Raw genomic sequence first — 23620 nt, forward strand, 5'->3', positions numbered from 1 at the left:
CTGTGCCAGCAGGACACCAGCGCACAGCAGGGGCATCCCCTAAGGACCAGCCTCACCTCTGGGTAACACGGACCAGTAGTTTTCCTCATGACTAGCCTATTTGGTTTTTTGGTTTTGTTTTTGTTTTTAACCCACTCATGCATTGTCCCAATAGCTCGACTTGGTCAAGTCTTGCCCCAGTGTTTAGACTTTTGATTTCTCTCTGGTCAACCTTGTGTTCATCGATGAACTACAGATGTGACCGATGTCTCACTGCAGCATCCAGCACACCTGGCATCGGGGCTGGGCTCTGCAGCACCGCTGGGCCCTGGGTGGGCAGAGAGAGCCCCACAGTGCCTGGGATCGTGGGGAGATGTCCTCAGTGCTGGGCCACGGTGGCCAGCAGTGGTGTAGCCCGGTTAGGGAGGGAAACGCCATCACAACGGGTCTGTGGCGAGGGGAGCCCTCCACTCCCCTCCTCTCCACCACGACTGTACAAGACCTGCAGTGTGCCGACAACCGAGACTGAAGCTGCCAAAACAAAGGAAGGAACCCACTACAGTTTTATTTTTTCCTTAGATAAATTTTTTATATAGAATATATTACAGTCAGAGTTATCAGCTTTTAATCAAAAGATAACAAGTTATTGCAGTTTTTTACCCAGTGAAACTACCAGTGGAAGGAGAACTTTCTAGAAAGCTGTCTTGTCTTTTAAAAAAAGAGGGAAAAAACCCCCACCCAGACAGAAAATACACGTGTAGGTTGCGCTTTGCACCCACCGCTGCCCAGCTGGGCGGGTGGGCATCCATGTGGACAGGGGAGCGTGAGGCGAAGAAGCGGCTATGGGCACAACACTATGGAGAGGGAGGCAGGCCTGGGCGCTAGTGAGTCGGCTTCCTAGGCACAATGCTTCTGCTCCAGCTTAATTGCTTTTAAATCAGGAAATGAAAATGCATTGGGGACAGAAGAGGGTGACGGCGGTGGCTTTCACCTGCACAGGGCGAGCTGGGGCCCTCAGCCTCGCCTCAGCTCGTGCAGCTTGTGTGCGACGCGCTCCAGCTCAGCCTCGATGGCGGCCAGGCTCTCCAGGTCCTGGTCCTGCAACAAAAGCCCAGGACACAAGTCAGCAGCCATGGGTGGGCAGCCCTTGCCCCCCAGAGCTAAGGGAAGCCTTTGCCTGGGGCTCACTGTCAGTGATGGCACAAGCACAGCTACATCTCACTCTGACCCTTCAGCCCACTCCTGCATTTGCTCCTCTGGACAGATGGTGTCTGGGCTCCACGCCAGTTAGTCCTGTCCTGATGTTAAATTGCTGCAGCTGGTGATGGGGACAAGATATGCGATCCCCATCCCTCCCCAGCACTGCTGGCAGGCAGGGCAGCCCCCACAGGTCTGTCCTTGCAGAGCATGGGGCTGGAGGGGGCTGGCTGCCGGGGGGCTGGGGCTGCAGCGGGCGCTGCCGAACAGCACTGGGAACCTGCACCGAGGCAGTGGTGTCAAACCGGGACGGGCACTGGTGCCTGTCACCTGCGGCAGCTGCAGGATGTGCCCTGCTCCTGGAGGGGACGGCCGTGTCCCCTCTCTCCATGCTGTGCTGAGTGTCCACACGTGCTTCCAGCCCCAGAAGATGCTTTTCCATTTGGGAAAATAGTGACTGAGGAAGCTATCAGTTTAAAGGCTCAAGCTGCCCTTTGCTTTGTGACTTTTCAACAGTGGCTCTTGTGCGTTTATGCCACCACCTGAAGCTATTCTATTTAGCGAAGGTATCACAGTATCACAGTATGTTTGGGATTGGAAGGGACCTCAAACTTGTAACTGCATGACTTTGCCTGAACGCTAGTCATACGCAATTGCCCCGTCTCACTGCCAGCCCCAGCCCTGCCTGTCCCCCACAGCTGTGTCACCCAGGGCTCACTGCAGATTGTGTGCTCGCCCGGCACAGCAGCAGGCTCTGCGGTACCGAACTTCGGGCTGCCAGTGCAAACAGTGCCTTATGCTGCTGGCAGAGCTGAGGTGACGGCCCCTCTCCCATGCAGAGGGAGCAGAGCCATGCCGCTGCCTGCAGCAGCTGCCAAGCACGGGCTGACACTCAGCCGCCAGCCTGCACTACGTGTGGCTGGGGCAAAAAAATAATATAAGTATTTAAAAAAAAAATAAAGGCTTTTTTTTTGCTCATCCCCTGAACAGGTAAAAAGTCACCCAGACTCTCTACAGGGCCCTTGGCCCAGCCCCGGGAAGGCTCTGGTTGCAGCAGTGTGCTGAGCCCCGGCGGGTGCAGGGGACAGCACTCATGTCCCCCAGCTGTGCCCACACTGGCCTCACTGGCCCAGCCATCCAGCCCCATAGCCCAAAAGCCAGGAGAGGGGACAGGGTGGCAGCTGCTCTAGCAGAGCAGACCCTGTGCCTTACTGCTGCATCACTGGTCTGATGCCTCTTCACCATTTCCCAGAGGCCCTGATCTAGTTTTTAAAAAAAGATACCAAAAAATCTTGTCACAACAGTAAGCAATTTTTCAGCCTCAGCAACCTCCTTCCCAGTCACTTTTTGGCAGCTGAGTTGACCACCTTGTGGACAAGGCACACCGCAGAGGGGCTGGCAGGGGTGGGTGGGCATCAGCCTCCTTGGGGGAGACACCTGGGATGCAAGCAGATGGTGATGAGGAGGCAGATGGGGCAGGTGCCCAGCTCCTCGTCAGGCATCTGCTCCATCCCAGCTCAAAGCCAAGATATTTGGCTTTGCTCTGAACCAACACAAATGGAGATGCCCTCCCAGTAGGGGATGCTGATGCTCAATCTTTGGGCAATGTTTTGGTGCCTAAGGCAAGAGGGGTGTTTCAGGCAAGAGAGCCGCAGCAAATTAGCTCCACTCATCTGCTGCCCCCGTCTGTTCCTGGGCACCTGATCATGGCTTTTCCCAGAGCAAACACCCACAGACTCCATGCCCAGTCCCACCATCCAGCCCCCACCACTATCTCAAATAAACATCCATGCCTGGAGCTGGGCCTCAGCACAAAGGTGAAAATACCACCCCTGGCTGCTGGGGAAGTGCTGAACTACCAAGCTCCATCATGCAAGGTCTCTGCAGGAGGTCTCTGACTTTGGAAGCCTTGCTCAGATGTATTCACATAACTGTCAACCATTTCCACTCCAACGCCCCAGCTCTCTCACCACGGCTACACCCTGGTTTACCCCTGTAAGAGGTCTGACACTACTGACTCCATCCCTGAGCCAAGGGCAGAGGCTTCGGAACACAGGACCAAACTCGAGGCATCAGAGACAGCTCAGGTCACCATGTCCAGCACGGACCAGTGCAAAAGTCCTGTCTCATTTTTAAGACTGTCTGCGGCAGAGGATGTTTTTGCACTAGTCGCTAAAACAAGGAAAAAAACCTGAGGGCACAGACAGGTGCAAATCCCAATAATACCCAAGGCTTTATGGCTAAAAGGTCACCAAGCATCTCCTTAATGTCAGAGAGAACTGGTGCTGGCTGCATAACACCAAGGTGCCATCCACATCTCCAAGCATAGTTTGGATTCCCAAGTAATAACCAAGTGGGATTTAGTCTTAAGCTTACGTACACCAACCTCCGTTCTCCTGTTCGCGCTGCCTTCCTCATCCTTCTTTTCTTCAGGCATAGGAGCAAGTGGAAAGCCTCCTTCAGTGCTGTCCACCTTTGAATGATGCTTCCAAGACCTTCTCACATTTTCCTCTGGACTACCGAACTCATACTTGTGGGACCTGAATGCCATTTTCATGGACCTGTCTGGGTCTTCCTCACTATCATTTTCCTCCATACGCTTCTTCGAAGTCAGCTGCTTGGCTAGCTCATCCATTTTGTTCCACCTCTTGGAGTCTTCCCACTCCCTGGAGGACTCCTCCTCCATCTCTTCACTTTTGGCATCCCTGGGCTGGAAGGTGTCCTCATCCTCCAGGCGATGCCTTCCTCCTCTCAGTGCCCGGGGCTGTTCTTCCTCTTCCTCCTCCTCCTCAGAGCTCCTCCCATCTTTTCCAAATCCCAGAGCATCATCATTATCTGAAAGAGCATTAAACACAACAGTGAGCACAAGTGTCAACCTGGCTGTGCTCCACCTTTGAATTGAGCCTTCAGGGGCAATGTAAGATGGGTTTCCTGACTTAGGCCCATATTGCCAGGATTCTGGAAATACCCACTCTCACGTCACCACATCAGTAGCAGGGCTTGGAGGCAACAGTCAAACACCACATAGGAAGTTCAAGAAAAATCAATCAGTTGTCCCCAGATGCCATGAAAACTGAGCAGCAGGCAGCTGCCCGGTCTGTGTTACCTGTTGTGCATGGGCCCATGAGGTCAAGCACTCTTAGGGGGGGGTCTGGGTGCCTGTCGGCAGGGGTGTGTCTGCAAACCCAGTAAGCACCTGCCTGAACTATCAGGCTTTAAAGCCTCTTATCTGCCTGCCACAGTTTGCTCAGCTCACCCTGGGTAGGTATCAGTGCAGTCATCTGGGATACGTACTGTCATCTCCCTGCATCTCCTCAGCCTCCTCATCCTCCTCAGCCAAATCAAGTGATCTCTCTGCTTCGGTAGGGTCCTCCTCTGCAGCATCATCTCCTCCATCATCCTCCCGCTCCACATGCTGTCCTGCTGCCTCCTTGCTCTGCTCCCGGCCCTGCCTGGATAGCTGCTCTCCCTCATCCTCTAGCTCCAGGCTGTCCCTGGGGCCTCTGGGCTGCTCCTCTTCATCCCCTTGCTGCTGCTGCTCATCCTCACTGGAGTCTTTGCTGATGTGGTTGTCCAAAGCTTCGTCTCGCTGGGCATCCTCTGCGCCTCTGATCTCATTGCTCTCCGCTTCCTTCTGGTCCTCCTTCTCTCCAGTGTCAGCATCCCGTGGCCTGGGCTCCCCCTCCTCCAGGCTGTTTTTTCCCTCCTCTCTTGAATCCTCATTTTGCTGGGTTTTCTGTGCTTCCAGCTCAGCCAGGGACTCCGTGGGCTGCTCCTCCTCAGGGTGCTCCCCTGTCACACCTGCAGAGGGAGGAGCAAGAAGCAACACCTCTCCTGAGAGCTCATTTCACAACCAGTGAAGCCCATGCATTTCTTAGGGAGCTTCAGTCCTGCTCAGCAATCTGCTTAGCCAGCCCATGGATCCTTTCACAAATCACTTCAACATGCACTTGTGTTCAAGCTGCTGCTCTCCTGGAGAGCCTCACGAGGCTGAAGTTAAACATATGCTGAAGTGCTTTGCTGCAGCACAGTCCTCATCACCCTCTCTTGAGATGCCAGCAGCAAACTTGGCCAGTGTGAAACCAGATCGCACATAAAATGAAATTATTTAGGATTGTAATATGACACTTGCACAGCTCTCCCTGCTCTGAGAACTGCGCTAACATTGCATCCTTATGTCTCCCACCAGGTTGAAGAAGGAGTCAGCATGTTTGCAGTTGAGCCACAGGAAGGGGGGGCTGGCTCTGCTTCTGCAAAGCAGCTACTCAGCAGGAGCTTAATGTGGGCTGGGTATTTGCTCTTCCTCATGTCAGAGACTGGCTTCTTTTAACCTAATTAGCCACAGAAGTCACTTTTCAAAAGAAAAGATGGGGAAGTGAAGAGCAGTGGGAAAAGCCAGATGGGTATGGAAAGCCAAGCACAACCCGAAGCAGGGCTGAGGAGTCTGCTGGGGTGAGGGGATGCAGAGAGATGGTCACGGAGGGCTGGTGACCACCAGTGGCACTGTGCTGGTGTCACTGGGCTGCCTGTAGGCCTGGATGGCCCAGAGTGCCACGCTCCATCCTCGTGCAGTTTTCACACTGTTGGAGCGAGAGGTTCAGGTCTGGCCTGGCAGGAGGGAGGCCCAGAGCCACCTGTCCTCTCCCTTGGCTTTTGGCTGTGCTGGCTGCAGGAGCAGCCCTGGGGGTATTGCTCCTCATTGCTTCAGGCAGCTTTGGGCTGACCCTCTGCAGGGGTGCTGCTGCTGGACAAGAAACCATCTCACCCCACGCTGGCGTCATCTCTTCCTGATGCGGAAAAGGGAAAGGGCCAAACCCTCCTTTCTGCTACACCACCTGTCCCTAGCCCAACCACAGAAACATGACATGGGGAAACCCCAGCTGAATGTGGTCTTTCCTAGACAGAGGTAGGTTGTGTGGATGTGTGCACTGTGTGTTTCCAAAGTTCAATTTTTCCTTCAGAGCCCCATAACCTAGTATCTTGGATGCCTGGAAATAAGGGTGGCAGGAGCAGACTCAGATTGCTCTTCCCTGTATCACGGAGTCTTTCAGTACAGGATTTCCCTGGCTGTGACTCATTTTAAGCATTAGGAGTGAGTGATGGTGTTGGCAGGAGAAGAAGAAAGATCAGTATCAGTTTGGTAACTTGACCATCACTGTAGCTCAGAAATCACATGTTGTTTAAGCTGGTAAGTAAGAACAAAGCAAACACAGGGTTGCTTGTGTGTATCAGCAGCAGCACGAAAGGAGACGCCTAAATGAGAAGCAGATGGACATATCAAGGCTGTTAGAAAGAACATCCTTGTTTACAGCCTGACCTGGACTTCCTGGGGGGGCTGACACTGACCTCTCTGCTTGTTCTTGTCATTCTGACTTTCAAGGACTTCAGAAAGTTCATCTTCAAAGCCACTGTTTTTCTTCTGCTGCTGAGTTCTCTCATTGGCACCTGCATCAAGAAACAAAAAGTAGGGAAAGGCAACAGCGCCTCCTGTGTTTCAGAAAGTAGAGGTAGGAAAATAGGTCTATGCCCTTTATAATTATATGCATATTTTCTACAAATTTGGACAAATTTGCCAAAGGGCGGTTGATACATGAATCAACTCCAGTAACAAAGCCACCATCAAAACCATCATCTGCAGGAAAGAAAAATGTTTCTAAACAAACAGAGATGCAGGGTTGCTAAGGAAAACTAGTATTAATGGGGAGCTAGGGACTTAAGAGATGCTGAACTGCAGCACATTGAGGCTGACAAAAGACTTAAGCATCAGAGTACGGAAGGATAAAAATTGCCTGCTTACAAATGCTGCCCATGTACCTCTGTTAGGTGAGCACTGAGAGCCCCTGTGCCTTCCTGCCTGGTGGTGGGGGCCCCTGTCCCAGGAGGGAGGAGCAGCAATCATTCTTGCTCCAGGTTCCAATCCCAAACATACTGTGATACTGTGATGGCCCAGGGCCCCAAAGGCCCACACCTCAATCTCTGGGATTATGGAGCCAGCTTGACAAAAGCAACACTCTGGAGAAAGCGCTGTCTGAAGGCAGCATGAGCTGGAGGTCAGAGCGCAGCTGCCCTGGCAGCCCACACTCCCCAGGCAGCCCATCCCAGTGGGAGCTGCCAGCCAAGCAGGCCCTGTCTAACCCAGCTCATGCCCCGCTTCTATACCTTAACGCAAAGGCAAGAGCCAACAGTGCCAGCCCAATCCTCTCTAGCCCTAGATGGGGCGGAGCTGGATGATGTGGGTGGGCTCTCCATCCTGAGAAAGACCAGCTGTAGCCAGCACAGAGGGGATCAAGATAAATAACTTTGCTCTTCCCTTTAGCGACATGACTCTCCCATCCCAAGTCATTGTGATATGGACCTCATGTTACTCCAGGACAAAATATTGTGATGGGCTCAAGCCAAGGAAAGAGCAGAGCAAGATGCACCTCTGCGAAACAAATCCCTTCCCATGGACTCCATGCTGTATGGCACAGCCTGTCTGAGAGCTGAGCACCCCAAATCACAACCGTGGTGAGCCTGGGCAGCAGCACCCCAGTGCAATGAGGAGGTCCAGGTCCCTCCTGGATCATCGGAGCATCTTCAGAGCTGGTTTGGGGTCACTGTCCAGCTGGCCCCTTTGCCAGTGGAATTCAGGCAGTGCCAAAACTATTGCTTTGGGAGCTGCACGGGGCTCTCTCCTAACCTTGACTTCCTGAGTTTTGCCCCTCCCTTCTCCCTGGTGCCTCTGTGGCTTCCCTGCTCTGAAAGCAGCCTGGTGGCATTGTCTCCCACCCATCCCTGGCAGCCGTGCCGCACAGGAGCAGGGCTGCACTCCTTGCAAGGGAGGCCTGCCTGCCAGCCAGGTTTACCCCAAGGAGAAGGAGGAGAGAAGGCCAGGAGCTGCACTCCTTGCAGCCTGGTGAGAGCCCTTTTGCCTCCTCAACTGGGCCACCACAGCAGAGGAGCCTACACTGTCTTTAAAGTAGCCTTGCCTGGGACCTGCACACCAGCTCTGGGGACCTCAGAATAGGCATTTTTCCCCTTGGACACCCCTCTGTACAGCTCTGTGCTGCTGCTCCCACAGTGACAAGTGGAGAGCTGCCCACACCTCTCCAAACCAAAGGAACTTGCATGCAACCAAAGGCAGCCAACAGGAAAATCCCCATTGGGGGCTTTCATTGTTGGGGTTTGTTTTAGGTACAAGTCCTGCTTGATGCTCAGTGAGGCTTCCCTTCTGCCACACATGAGTCTAGTGCTAGACTCCAGCTGCACAAACAGTGAAGGTTTTCCTCTCTTTCATTCTAGCTTGAATGCTGGTGGTTATTTGTTGAATGAAATTACAGAATTTCCATTTAGTGTTCTCCCACCCCAAAATACCTATACTCTGCATCACCACCAAGTTACATTGAGAGTCATTTAAATAATCAGATGCATACTGGAGTTATTATAAGCAGAATTGCTGTACCCACTCTGCAGTCTCTACTGGAAGTCCTGAAACTAGATTTCCTAAGGCACATTTATATGAAGTTGAGTTAATATAAAATACAAAAAACCCCAAAGAAAACTGTGCAGGAGGCTACAACAGATTAAACCCCTCTTCCCAAATAACTGTAGTGAAACTGTACCTTGAGCCGCAATTTCCTGAAGCTCCTTCAATAAATTTTGGTGGCGAAGGATGGAAATGATTCGTTCATCTGCAATAGGGGAGACTTGGTCCACAAGGTGGTCAAAGACAACCTCCCCCTCACCCAGAAAATGAAAAAACACCGTAAACTCCACCTCCCTCTTGGTTTTCTCTCTCTTGGCCTGATTTGCTGCCACATTTCTTAACCTTGTGGTTAAGATGATAGGAAGATCTCATGAAAACCCAGGAGCTTCCCGTCACCCAGTGCCTGCCCTTGCTGCAGTGCCAGCCTGATGAGCAGTGACTCTGTCCCTGCTTCTAGGGCCTGGTGCAGCCTGATGGGGTGACCACAAGGAAAGCGAGTGTGTCAGAGACCCCTTGGCAGGTGCTAGAACATGTGTCAGGGCAGGACTGGCCCCTGACTGTGTCTCTGCCAGACCTGCTCTTGCTGATATCCAGCATTAAATCTGAGCCTGTACCTCCTCTGAGTGTTTCTAGGCATTCCTCACTGATTGGCAGGGGGTTTGGCTTCGATAAAGTATCAGAGATGACCTCTACAATGCACTTCATCACCTAGAAGGAGACAAAAATACAAATTAAAGCACTGCTTTATTGTCTTTTTTTCGTCAATCTATTTGTTACCAAGGCTAAAGCACAGCAGATGATGGCACAGATCCTCTTGCTTTTCTGGTTGAGCCAGAACTGAATGTTCGGTTCCTGTTCCACCTAACAGAGGAACAGAAGGTACCTTCCAAAACTGAGAAGTAAGCGAATGACACATGGCAATGGGAAGAGCTTCTTCACCATGACACACACTTCAGCTAAGAGTGTCATGACTCTGGCCCACCCCACAGGCTGAGCACATAAGGAGATTAAAGGGGATCTGTATATATACATAAAGAGCTCAAAATCATCTTCTTTTAAGTCAATATATCTCAATCTGTGTCTCATAAAAGGGCTCAGTGGGAGATTGTAGACAGCAAAAAGTGGTCAATCTTTTCAATAGGTGACCCTGAAATCTTGCAAGCTATTCAAGACCTAAGAAAAGCATCATAGTTCAACTGCAGCCAGGCATGAAGGGTGACATGAGGTAAACTGTACTTTCAAACATGGATGAGAAATACTGCTCTCAAGCCCCAGAGAAGGACCAGACACTTTGTAGAAGTGTTTGACCTTGTGCTTGAGTGTTCAAGCCACCTATTATAGGCTAGAAGAGCTGTTGACAGAGGCAAGTTATCTGAAAGCAGAGAAGCTCCCACAGTTCCCTCCAAAGCATTTGCAACTGCTCAAGGAAGCTTCCCAGACAGGATGAACTCTGGGCCTGCCCTTTCCAGTAGCCCTTTTCTTCAGTGTAAAATGAAATGAGAAGCATTATTTATCTGGTTAGTCACTTGTAGTGAGATTGCACGCCTAGCTCTTCACTCATGCAAGTGCATCACCACTGATCCCACAGGAATCAACCAGTGCTGTATTTGTGGTAGGAGAATGAAAACCAGAGGCACAAAGGCAAGGTGGCACCTCTGGCAGGGGGGAAGGCACACTTGCCACACTAAGACACACCACTGGGAGCCCTGATGTGTGGCCATGGTGGACCCAAATGGTCACACAGGAGAGAAAGCAGCATTCACTACAGTCCAGTGCCACTTGGTATAGCAGGAATTGGGCTGCTTCATTCAAAATGATGATTTACAAACAGACCAGAAAGTATGCAGGGCTCACAAGTGCCTGTGGACGGAAAAACAAACAAACAAACAAACAAACATAAAATGAAAAAACTATACAAGTAAACCTTGGGAGGAAGAAAGTCACTCACTGAACCTCCTTCTTCTGATGATTTCTGCAGGCAGACCTAAGAGTGCTGACCTCCCTCCCAAGGTGGCATTCTCTGGGGAACAAAGCCCTGTGGCTGCAGTAGAAATTAAACATGAGACAGCAGTTCCCAGTCATCTACAATGTTGCTCATTCAGGCAATTGGATATATTCATTGACCAGCCAGAATGGGCAAATTTTCACCCTGTGTAAGGAGAGAATTCTGCAGATCACAGCCATAAAATGCTGAACTCTTAACTATTTACACAGTTTGAGTGTTTTGTCTGCTGGATTAAAAATGTTACAGGAAAGACCTAACAAAAAGAAAGGAGGAAAATTCCCTGGTATCATTCTCTTGTACCACAGTCCATTGATACTGATTTTAGATTGTATTGAGTCACTTCACTCTACCATTAAAGAGAACAAAACCCAGATTCTGATGCTTCCCTCCCATTCTACCCAACATTTGGAGCCATTTATTGCAGCTGTATTTCAGGCAGCTTCAGAAGTAAAGACTTTCTCAACATGAGAAATAAGAACCTGGTCCAATGAAACACCCTTTTGAAGACTTCTAAGCTGATCTGAGGTCTTTGTCTGAACACAAAGAAACACATCAGTCACCACAGAAATACAGCCAGCTCTGTGGAGGAACTTTGTAAAATAAAGAAATGAAGAGTGCGGGCATTCCACAATACTCTCCTTGGCTTTTTGTGAGAACAGGTCTTGCAGAGTGAGACTTCACAAGGTCATGAAATAACAGCCTGCATCAGGAAATGAAGGAGATCCTTTCCAAATGAATGTAATTAATCCAGTGCAGAAACTTGGACTGGAATTCTGCCATAGCTATCCTCTAACTGTGAGCATGTAACTAGATCTTAAGAGCTGTTCCTGTTGTCCCTACACAGAAATATCCAAAGGATCATGTCCTTACAAGGATAAACTTCACCACTTCGGAGCTTGGCTCTGCTCAGGCTTTTCTGAAATGTGCACTTATAAGTGAGAAATAGTGTCCTTCAAGTAGAAGAGTGGGTAAATGACAGAGACATTGTAAATGCTTTGGTCGTGTTGAGCTCCCCATGGAAAACCCTTGGTGTAAGGAAAGCATGGTGAGCTGTAAGAAAAGGCCTGCAGATGCTGATTACCCATTTTACAGCCCCAAGCCACTCACAAATGCTGGTGGCACAGAGCACATCCAGAGCCACATGGTGTGTAGGAAGAGCTGCGGTGCTCGCTGTACCCACGTAATGACATCCCTGTCCCGATCTGTCCTGTGAGATCAGGACTTCCTTCACTGAAATACTGTGTCTCAGAGGGTGGTAAAGGTGGAAAATCCCTAATTGCAGTAAAAATCAAGAGAAAGGTGTGGTCTGTTTTTGTTCTCAGCTGGAGCCTGTCTCAGTGCAGTAGGCAGGGAAGGGACAGCCTTGGGAGACAATCCTTCTTTGGTGGAAGTATTCCCATGGAGCTACACCAGCTTCCACAAAAACTAAATATGGGTTGCTGGAAAGTGCCATGTTTTACATATTGTGGAACTGATCTCATGAGGAAAATTGTGGAATTAATGGATTGTCCCACCAGATGCCCACTGAACGTCCCACTCTGGCATGGCCAGTTGAAATGGCCAGTGCCTGCCCTGAGTCCTCTGTCTCAGCATCACACAGCCTGAGGCAGGCACCCAGGGGCTCACAGCTCCTGGCTCAGCCCCAGCAAGGGCTAAGCAGGCTAAAGGTCTTAACAAAGCAACAGCTCTGCAGGCCCAGGCACATCTGACAGGACACAGGGAAGTATTTCATGGCCCTTGCCCTGTAGGTAGCATTAAGCAGAAACACTGTATGATGGAGCCTGTTGCTGAGAGTGACATGAAAGTGCTCTCCCCTTACTGCTGTTTGGGGAAAAATATTATGTGGCTAGAAGAATTCAGGAAACAGAGACATTCAATAAGTAGAGGAGAAAAGGCTGATGTTCCCTTTCTGGACATGAATTTCTGTAGAAATCTTAATACGGGCAGCTAAAAATAAGCTAATCTGAAAGATTATAGGCATTATAATATCAGCAAGGGGAGGACTGTCACAAATCAACACAGGCAAACACACCCATCCAAAGGTGCCAAGAGCCCACTGGGAGTGCACACACTTGCGAAGAGCAGCCATGAATATCAGAAAAGCATGACCCAAATGTATACATAGAAGCCTATAAAAGAAGGCTGGAGAGGTCAGCCAAGTCCTGCACTGCTTGCAGACATTCAGACAGGCTGAGCAGTGGCTAAGGACAGATTAGCAATTTGAGAGCAGCCAGTTGCCTGTTTTTCAGGAGCATGCATGTTTAAGTATCACATCACACACATACAAACACAGATGTATATACACCTCCAAACACACACAGTTCCAGCAATGCCCTTTCCTGAATCATATCTCCCCCCACTCTCCCCTGAGTCACCTCCTGTTGGGAGCTTTGAAAAGCTGAAAGTAGGAGTACTGAGAAGTGTTATATCCAGCCCCCATCCCCAGCCTCACCATTCTCCAGACAAGCTTGTTTGGTCCTTCTGCTACATCCTGAGGGACTTCCCTAGTGCCCAGAAGGGGATGCACAATGGGTAAATCCTGGTTGGGGGGGAGTGGGGGTGAATTGATCCTGCTGTAGGGATCTCATGCACATCCCTGGCACTTCCTACAGGGCATTTCAGTAGGGGCAGCCTAAAGACAGCCATCTAAGTGGATATTAAACATCACATACTCCAACTTCACCTGCCCCTTTCACTACAGGCCCATCCTTACCTTAGTGTCCCCTTTATTCATGTCGCTTGCCACAGGAAGGGACATGGCTGTAGAAATAAGGGGAGGGCAAAAAAAAAAAAGAGAGCTTGTTATTCACCTCCCCGGGAAGGGAAGGGAAGGGAAGGGAAGGGAAGGGAAGGGAAGGGAAGGGAAGGGAAGGGAAGGGAAGGGAAGGGAAGGGAAGGGAAGGGAAGGGAAGGGAAGGGAAGGGAAAGTCAGGTCCCCTGGGTGGCAGTGGCCCGTGCCCCGTCCTGCGGGACAGGCAGGGCCCGGCGGAGCCCTCGGGCAGTGACCTTGCGGCGGTCGCTGTCCGCGGTGCTGAAACCGGGGGTGGGGGTGGGCCGGGACAGCCGCTGTCCGCGGTGCTGAAGGGCTGCGGCCGGAGCGGGGCGGGTCAGCGCCATACTCCGGCCTGCGGGTCCCGGGAGATGAGGGACACGGGGGGAACACGAGGGGACACGGACCTCAGCACAGAGCCACTTACCCGGCACGGCCAGGAGCAGCACGGCCAGAAGTCCTGGGCGGCTCATGGTACTGGCGGGACGGAGGGAGGAAGAGAGGGGCAGAGGGTGAGTCTGTCCCTGGCGCGGGAGCTCCAGGCGAAGTGCCGGCGACAGACCAGCACCGTGTGTGCCTACGCCAGTGGCCTGGCCCAAGATCCCAGACGAGGCACTGCAGCAACCGGCTCAGTTATATATCTCAGTCCCTCGGAAATGGCGTCAGGAGGAAGCTAGAAGCCACTCCTCCTCTCTCCCCGCCCCCTCCCCGACTCCCCCTTCCCTCGGCGCACAGCATTCCCATCAGCCTACACCACCAGGCCTCCTCCCCTGAGCCCCCAGGCTGTCCGGGCAAAGGGTTCCAGCAGCAAGGCGCCAGTTTCTCCACATTCTCACTCTCAGTGGAGCAGGATGGTTGTGGGGTGTGTTTCCAGGATATCATTTTTCCAGTGCCTCACCCAACACTTGCAATCTATAAGCACCTCTGCATATGTGCACTCTCTGTACGTACCAGTAGTCAATAATGAGAGCCAACTCACATATTTCAGCTAGTGTAGCCACTTGTAGATATAGTTCCCTTGTCTTTCACTGGCTGCAGAAGCTACCTAGACAAACAGTTTAGAAGAGATGCTGACTTTTTTAGGTGTCTGTTAAATGCCTCCACAGAGGATAGGAGTACCTGTAAGACTGGTCAAGAACCAAAGAACTGGTCACCATAAAACTGGTTTGCAAATGGAGATTATAAGTCCCAGCCATATTATGAAATATTTTTAAGTAGTAGGATATAATTTGGGTAAATAGTAAAGGCCAGTGTGTCTGTTGCTGAGCTGTTGTGACTCTGTCAGGTGAGACAGTTGGATTCTCTTCTGAAAGTGATGCTGATGCTTCTTTAGGACAATGCTTCTTTAGGAATAGCACCTCTGCTATTCTGTGCTATCCCTCAAGCAATTTCAGAGGTCACAAAAGCCAGAGACTTATACTAGAAAACCAAATTCAGAAAAATGCATTGTCCTTCTTCCCCACCCTACCTTATTCTGCTCACTACAGAGTCCTGCACTCAAGGAGCTAAAGAGAACATATTTATTCTGAGATTATAAGAATTTGCTGTGAGATCAGGGTGTACAGACTGCACTGTAGGTTTCCATATTCTCTTTCTATATGCATATGGAAATGTATTCCCAAAAGTCCTCTAATATCTCCCTGATTTAAATGCATGCTTGAAAAGGGACATTTAGATTGTAAAAACCCACTCATACAAAATCAAAGCTCACCTTGTCTGTTGTATTTTATATTTAATAGCAGAGAAAAGCTGGAAATAAATTGATCCTTTGAACAGTGCTTTGTGGATGACTTTGATTGATAGTTAAATGTTTGTAAGACCATGAAATGAACACCCATGACAGTTCTTGTTGCACAGGGAACTTGCATCCTCCAGGAACAATAGATATCCTTTCTTTTTGTTGTCGGGTTGGGATTTGTGTGTGTGGTGTTTAATTATTTATTGGAGGTGGGGGGTTGGGGATGGGTGTCATGTACAATGGTCTTTTACTCCTTCAGGAAACACCAGAACATTTTAGTCTCTTAGTCTGACATGCTGAGCGTTATTAAGCTTGTTAATTCCTATGTATTCCTAAGAGATAAACAGATTGATCTGCTTATCAGGCTATGTTTACCTAGTCAATATTTACTTATCCTTACATATAAATGTTGATCTTATTAGCACAGTGAATCATCTCAGTTCTAATCCAGTTTCTTACATGAAGCCCTTTTCTTCCCTGGGGCCCCTTTCTGAGAAATGTTGCAGGATGTATAGTGCCCATGACTATTTCTTTTGCTCTCTGTCTCAAGCTGTCATCTTGCATCCATTAAGTTCATTGCAAAGGAGAAACTGAATGTTTTCCAGGTATGGCATGCATTCTCCCACTGTAGTGGCATATAATTGATGAATTTTTCTGTTTCTTATCCCAGGAAAATGGATATGAAACTGTTAATTCAGCAATCAGTACTTCTGCTATTGGAATTTGTCTCATTAGGCACAGCTATATTAGGAACTGTCAAAGTACAGCATGTCAGGGAAAGATTTATGTCAAAGAGCAAAAGTGATCAAATAAAAAAGTAGAAGATATTCTGCCACTCAGAGAAATGCAATGGCAGAAGCAGACTTCAAGGGAAGAGCAGATTTGTGAGTCTCTGAAGTAGTTTGTGGTTTAGTATATGGAGAACAGGAGTAGATCTTTAGTAGGTAGCAACGTGATGATGATGGACATTTCTGACCAGCTGCAGTCTTACAAAAATCCATTTATATCTGTACAGAGAAATTTCGTTTTTCCTTGTAGCTGCTCAATTTCTAGTGCATGAAGTGTGGTGAGAATATGGAGAACCATATACCATTATGTGTTTGTGGTCACTAACACAACACATGCAGGTGCGGAGGGAGATGAGTTATTGTGGTGGGAAAATTATATTTGCCTTCCTAGCTTTAAAGGTGATCTGAGAAGATGACAATGTCTGGATGGATGGATGGATGGATGGATGGATGGATGGATGGATGGAAGGAAGTAGACACCCAGCGCTGTTGTGTTACCCATGCTCTGACTTGAGTGAACAAGATGGCCAGGTTGATAGCCACCTTGATATACAAACATCTTCCTGTGCATAAGGTCATTTTCTCAAGAGTTCATATTGCTTAAGCGCTATTCTCATTCACTACATATGAGTAAAATTATTTTTTATTTCAGAATTTAGGAACTAAACCAAAGGGATCTGGAGTATTGCTACTTTGAGAGCTTTGTTCTCTGATTTCTTGTCTGAAACTGGGTTAAAAATTCAGCCCTCTCTTGTGCTTGGAAACACTGACACTGCATTTCAGACTGCTGTGATTTTACATATCTAGGAACTGAGGCATAGAAAGAGGAAAAATGTTATTTTCATGAAGACATCAAAAAGGCTTGAAGCCAAGGCACAGCTATTACCCACAGTTTAACCTAAAAGACCACTAAGCAAAAAATAGGCAATAATTACAACGATAACTTTTTGACTGAAAACCTGAATGTAAGCACACTGTCAGATTAGTAGCAAGGTCTATTAAAACCCCCACATCACACCTTTTTTCTTTCCCACGTTAGTCAATCACACTTGCCTCTCATTTCTATCACAGAAGCCTTTCTTGTCTGCTTGTAAATAGAAAGGATCTTCAAAGCTCACAGTGCTGTTGCGAATATCCATCTATGCTGTTAAAAGGCAGTCCTCTCTCTTCTTTTTCAGGTCAGAGGCAAATTGATGTTGACTTGCTTTGATTTTCTGAGTCTAGACTGTGCTTGCACCAACCTGAAATTAATTGATTTTCCTGTTCAAAGGCCTACTTACACCCCACAAATAAGCCCAACCTTGTGCCCAATCATGACAGTAGCTACTCCTCCACCTATCCATTTCCATCCTTGCCTGGCATGTAGAGCTCTCACTGGGGCAGATAGAATATGTTCTCTGTTGGGAGAAGAGACGTCTCTGTAGTGATCACAGAATACCATCTGGGCACCCTTACAGATATCTTGGATCTCAATATAACTTTTCTAAATGTTATTCAAACACCAATCTGGAAAATGTCATACCCCTCCAATGCCCTCGTCAGTTCTCCTAGCACTAGTTGAAAGGGAAAGCCCTTGCTAATTCCTGTGAGCCCCACTGAGTCAGTAAAAGGCTGTAGAGATGGAGGTTCTCCCCAGACAGAAGGATCTCAAACAGCCTCCTCAGGAAATTACTGATTATGCCCATGGCTATGGCTTTATTTGACTTGTAACAATAAAGTCTATGTCATGCTAATGTACATATTAAGTATGTAACCCCTGAACCCTCAATATCAACATTATCCCCTATTCTGTACATCGAAGGGCTGCCTGGTACGTTTGGTACAGATTTATCTTATTCCTCATCTTCTGCCTTTAAACACCTGCTCTTTCATTCCTGAAGCTGTCCATCCACTCTAGGACAGTTGCTCAGTGAACACAAGTGAGACACAGGCCTAAGTGGGTCTCCTGGGTTCTCCACACAGCCAGAGTAGGTATACTGATCAAATGCTGTGATCATGACAGGGGTGGCGTTTTTGGTATATAAGTTAGATGCACTTTTGCTAGGTTTCTCATTTCATGGAGACAAAGTGCCAAATACCCTAATTAAAAAACCCCAAACAATTACAATTAAAAAGATCTTTTTTCTAAAGACAGGGTTTAGGATCATGAAACTCATAAGCATTTTCCATTCTAGATGTTCTATTTGATCTCCCTGGCTCACATTGGAAATAATTCACTTGAAGAGATGAAAAGAAGAGTGAACACAGCCTGCTTCCTTGCCACTGTTGCAAAAGAATGGAGGAAAGGGGTGCAGAACAGTCATCTGGGCATCTGCTTCCTACACCCTTCTATCCCCCAAAAGTGCCAGCCACAAAAGCCAGGCTTAAGGACTACCAAGGCATTACTGTCCACCAAGAATATTCTTCTCTAAACAGTGACAATAACACATCACTGCCACCAGAAGTTCTTCTTTCTTCCCTAGACCAGTGAGTATCTCACAGATAGTTACATTTCTCTCTTACTCTTTTCCTTTCCAAGAGAAACAATCCAAATCATCTCGTTCTTAATGGCTCCTCTAAACTTTGCTACTAGCCAGTGAGTCCCACAGTCTAACTACCTATAGCATATAATTACCTGTTGTGTAGTGCAAAGAGATACAGATGTGTCCTGCTCTCAGTATGACTTTTTTAGTCTTCACTCACTAGTGTCCCAGAAACTTTCTGGACATACCTGAAATACCTGATTTTCCTTTTAGCAATGATCATACACAGAAGTCTCAGGAGTCAGTATCCTTCAAGATGCATTTATTGCCTCATATAAAAGACACAGTGGAGAGGATAGGGAGGATGTATGGAGGTCTTGCGTGTCTAAGACCAGCTCCAGCAGTAAGTCAGTAGTAGGGAGCAGTCTCAGCCTGTACTAAGCAATCTGACTCGGCTTGGATGAGGCAAGGAAAAAGACTCCCACTGTGGCTTCACTGGTCTCAGTTGGCACCTTGGCCTGTTCTATTCACCCTGGTTTGGATCGGGCTACTCTCTACACCCTGGTTTGGGTCAGACTACTCTCTTCACCCAGGCTTGGGTCAGGTTATTCTCTGCACCCTGGTTTGGGTCAGGCTACTCTCCACACAGATCAAGCAGAGCTGCAGGCAGCCTTTGCAGTGCAGATGGCTCTTACCTCAGATGTTCTGTTGATAAGGCAGTTTTTGAACACCAAATTGCATGTTAATGCCAGTTAATGAATGTTCTCTTTACAGGCAAAGCAAACCTTTTCCTTCTGTACTAAGCAGAGAACAGGAGGAGGTAGCCTTAGTATTAAATTGCCTGAGAACATCAGCACAGAGTGGTTGGAGGAACAGCCACAGAATCTTAAATTACTGTTACTGGGCTTTTCCTCACACCACAGGAGCTCAGGTTTCTTTTCTGACCAATGCTTTTTCTTCCCAGGAGAGCAGGGACTGCAGTGCCCGTTCTCGGGGAGCAGCAATTACCTTCCGCAGAGCAAGGGACAGCAGCACAAGGCACCTTCAAATGCAGCAGAGCTGCTGTTGAGCCTGCCCCATCCACATGCTCTGTGGACAAAATGGTCCCCACAGGTTCCTCTGCATTGCAGGATGAGCCCAAAGAAAAGCTGGATCCTGAGGAAATGTTCTGCACCCCCAGTTTGTTCTGTGTGGAGGGACGGATTTGGGCTTCTACCATTGACCTTGCAGAGGTCTCCTTTCCATTTGTACTCAGCTGAGTTCAGACTCTGCTATAAACTGCTGGTGGGAATGTGTCAGGACAAATAATGCTTTCTACTTTGCTGGGAATGAATAGATAGATAGATAGATAGATAGATAGATAGATAGATAGATAGATGCCTGACCGTGCCTCTCACTCTGTTTTTTAGGTTTTTTACTGAAACAATGTCTGCTGGCTCTCAAACGCTTTTTTTTTATGGAGTCAGCTAAACAACCACAAACACGATGACATCCTTGTACGTGTTTCATGCCATGTAAGAGGCAATTGCTGTCATGTGTAACCCCCAGGGGAGTAGAGATGTAAGTGTTTCCCCCAGATAGAGAAGACAAATGGGTACTATATTAACTTTTTATTTAAAGCTGCAGTGAGTGCTTGACTCTGTACTGAGGCGAATGTTGCAGTTGTTTTGCTTGACATAGATTCACATAGTAAGAAACTGGAAGTGTAAGGAGCAAATTTGTTATTGCATTTCTAATCAAATTGTTCATTAAGAGCCTGAATCCAAACATACTCAGGACAATAGAAAGTCTCTTACCCTTTTCAAGGAGTTTTGGTTTGAGTCCTTGATCTGGGTTCCCTCCCTAATTTTAGGATGCATGTCCCAGAGGCAATGATATAATTTAATTTTACTCAGGCAAGGAGTAGAGTAATAATGAGGATTTCAGCTACAAGGGGGAATAACTGCTGTTCAGGGGAGGTCTTAACAAAAAAGAAAGACATATCACCATTATTCATCACCAAAAACAACAGTGGAAAAACAGTCTGAATTCTGCATGTTCTAATACCAGACTTGACACTTTATTCCCTCTGAATATCACTTTAGAGCCACCAAAGACTGTTTTGCTTTGCTCAGCTAGAGATTTTTGTAGACCTAAACCTGTGATAGTATAAAAACTTGGAGAGTGAAAGGCCCTAGAAAGTCTCCTGGTTGACCTGACAAATCCTGAGCAGAAGCAGGCTCCTAATTATTCTAGATTTCCTGTGAAAGGATGGAAGCACCAGACAGCCTGTCTATGGGTCTTGGGAGTGTGGTCTGGCCCTTATTCCTTTGGAACTTGATCTTAATGCAGTCATGTTGATGGGAGTTTGAATTTGAACTCCTTGTAGATACTGGAAACACCCTTACTTATACTGGAAAGCCAGAATCATTTATAATGTTTCCAAAACCCCAGAGCAACACTTCATAGGTGGATCAAAGTAGGACACCAACTTTTGCTTTGAAAAGGATTGTCAGGCATCAGGGATGACTTTCCTCTTGCCTATACTGGTTTTATATCACCTCTGTCCTTAGCAGTTTCAATGTGGCCTTAACTTCTGCCTGAGCCAGGACAGGTGGAGCCACGTGTCAGTGTTCTTTTCAGCTGCTGCAAGAGCTGACTTCTCGAGGAGAGTCTTTCTGGCCCTCCCTGCGAGGACGTGTGAGCTCCTTGGCTTTCAAGAACCACCTGCTCCTCTTCAATTTGCTGTACTTGGTACCAAGTCATATAGATTTTCCTTGTGGTCTTGAGGTCAAATAACACAAGGCAAACAGATAACTAAGACACAGCTCATCAAAAGTCGTATTTAATGATGAAATTAAATAGTTTATGTTTTGAAGCAGGTTTCTGTGCGACTAGAGTTTGCACATGGCAGAGGTTGATCAAAGATCTGCAGAAACTCTGCACATAAAACAAGTCCTGGTCAAAAGGCTCATTGTCTCAGGATGGTTGCAAGTGCCACTAGAAGAGTAGCACAACAACATTTGTTGTTTGCCTGGATCACACCCAGGTTATCCGTGGGCTCAGGATCATCTGTGTAGAAACCTTCTGGAGGAGCAGAGCCTCAGAGGGCCGTGTCTCCGCACAGCTGCCCCTGTGGGATCTAGCACAAGGGACTGTGTATCTGTTGTCAACAAATAAACTTTCTTCCTGACAAATACTGCTACTATGTTCACCTGGGAGCTGGAACACCGTGCTCTTCCCAGGTGTCCCTTTACTTTTGAGGTAGGTCCTTCTGCCATCTGTTTCATCCTTGTGTGGAACAGGGGAATCTGTCAGCAGTTTTAATGAGAAAGGAAATTTCCTGCTTCCCACTGTTTTCTTTGTGTAATATGTGTCCTGCTGCAATAACACAAACCTAAGCTACGTTTTATGACAACTACAGCTTTCTACAGCTCTTGCTGATGTGAAAGCATGTGAAGGACCTGAGCATCCTTCCTCAGCCGCAGAACTGTCACAGACACACCATTACTCACTTTTACTCCAGTCCATACACAAATGGCATCTGCTGAAGCTCAAGTGCTCCCGTAAAACCTTAGCAGGAACCTCCTCCTCCTTGAAAGGAACCATGGCAAATGAGCGCATATGCCTGGGAACTCTTCTGTGATTTCAAAGATTTATTTTGGCTTAACACTGCTGTCAATGCGTAATACATGTTGGCCAGTTTCTCCTTCCACTGTTACCAGACATGGGGATGGTGCTCATTATCCATTTCAGTAGATTCAGCCTGACAAAACCTTACGCCTCTCTGTCTTTGAAACTATGAAATATCCAACAAGTGAGGTTACAGACAAAAAACTGATATTTTAGGTGTCAGAGCAATAAGAACAACAATCTCAGTTGCAGATCTGACTTGCTTTGCATTTCTTGTGAAATGTGAAGAAACAGCTGTAAACCTAACGGTGATGAAAATGCCCTAAATATTTAAACAGAAACTCTCTGCAGGATCAGTGCCTTAGAGAGCAAATCAGCTCCATCCTTGAAAATTCACTGGACAAAGTGTCAATATCCATTTAGATTATATTTTTATCAAATAAAAACAGAAGATAAATGGCATTTTTTTCCAAGCATTTTTAAAAATAAAATAACACGTATTTCAAACCCTTTGAACTGAAAACAACTTTGGGTCATTGAAATATTTTGGAGAAACAGTTTTCCATATTTTGATCAGCTATATTTATAACTGTGCTGAAAACCATCTCTACAACCACCAACTGATCTGTTTATAACCATGTGGATCACAGACTAATGTCTTTAACATGCTTATTGCATCTATTGATGATCTGTTAACCCTTTATAAACAGCAAGTACACACTGTACAATAGCCACAAAGAAGAACCAGGTGTTCAGCCCTGACCCTCTCCTCTGTTCACAGACTCCCGGGTATCACAAGCACTCCAGTTTTATTTAATTTAATTCTATTTAAAAATTTTACATTTGAATGCTTTAAATTACCCACCTTCTGGTGTCTATTCCTAGACTTAAGCAAAGTTATGAATTTTTCATATTCCGAGAACAGCTTCATTAATTGGGAGTGGTGAATAAGCAGAGGGGCCCAGTGGAAATTCACACTGTAATAGGGGAGCCAGATGCAGAACTCCCTGCTGCTCTGCTCCGAAGATGCTATCAGGAAAAGCAGTAGCCCTGGTTGCCCTTGCAGTGGGCCTCAAGCACAGCACAATTAGAGCAGCTGCCTGTATTCTGTGGTTAAAGAAAGCTCCCAGAGGACAACGAATTGCCGTTTGATTGGAAGAGCACTCAATTGTCTAATGAAGCGGTTATCCTCTATTTAACCAGAGATGAGAAAAGGAAATCTTTATGTATTACTCCTCTGATAAAAAACACCAAACCAAACCAAACCAAAACAACCCCACACAAAACAAAACAGCAACAACAAAAACCAACCAACCAACCAACCAACCAAACCAACCAAAACCAAAACCAAAACAAAAACAACAATAACAACAACAAACACCATGAAACCAAAAAACCTGCCCTAATTAGAGAAGCCAGACCCTCAGGGGTAAAATAAAACCACCACAAAACAAGGCAATGGTGGCAGTGAGTAAAAGTGAGAGCAGGAGCCTTCGCTCATCTGCGCCAGCTGCTCTGTTTAGCCGGCCCAGAGGCTGCCACCCATGCTGTGCACCACCTTGCCCCAGCCACCAAGGGAAGGTGCTTCCCCATTTTTTAGGGGT

The 23620-nt window shown here is 47.6% G+C and overlaps 1 protein-coding gene across 1 annotated transcript; it reads right to left on the reverse strand.

The window, feature by feature from the left end:
- Positions 1-993: 993 nt before the first annotated feature.
- On the reverse strand, positions 994-13889 carry CHGA (chromogranin A; the record flags this gene model as incomplete). Its single annotated transcript, XM_080346250.1, has 8 exons — positions 994-1077; positions 3563-4011; positions 4471-4977; positions 6523-6621; positions 8778-8846; positions 9256-9349; positions 13360-13406; positions 13844-13889. The coding sequence occupies 8 exons, from the start codon at positions 13887-13889 to the stop codon at positions 994-996; spliced, it is 1395 nt and encodes a 464-aa protein (XP_080202376.1).
- Between the last annotated feature and the right edge of the window lie 9731 nt (positions 13890-23620).

The sequence above is a fragment of the Nesoenas mayeri genome (assembly GCF_963082525.1).
Source record: "Nesoenas mayeri genome assembly, chromosome: 5".
In the NCBI taxonomy this organism is placed as follows: Eukaryota; Metazoa; Chordata; class Aves; order Columbiformes; family Columbidae; genus Nesoenas; species Nesoenas mayeri.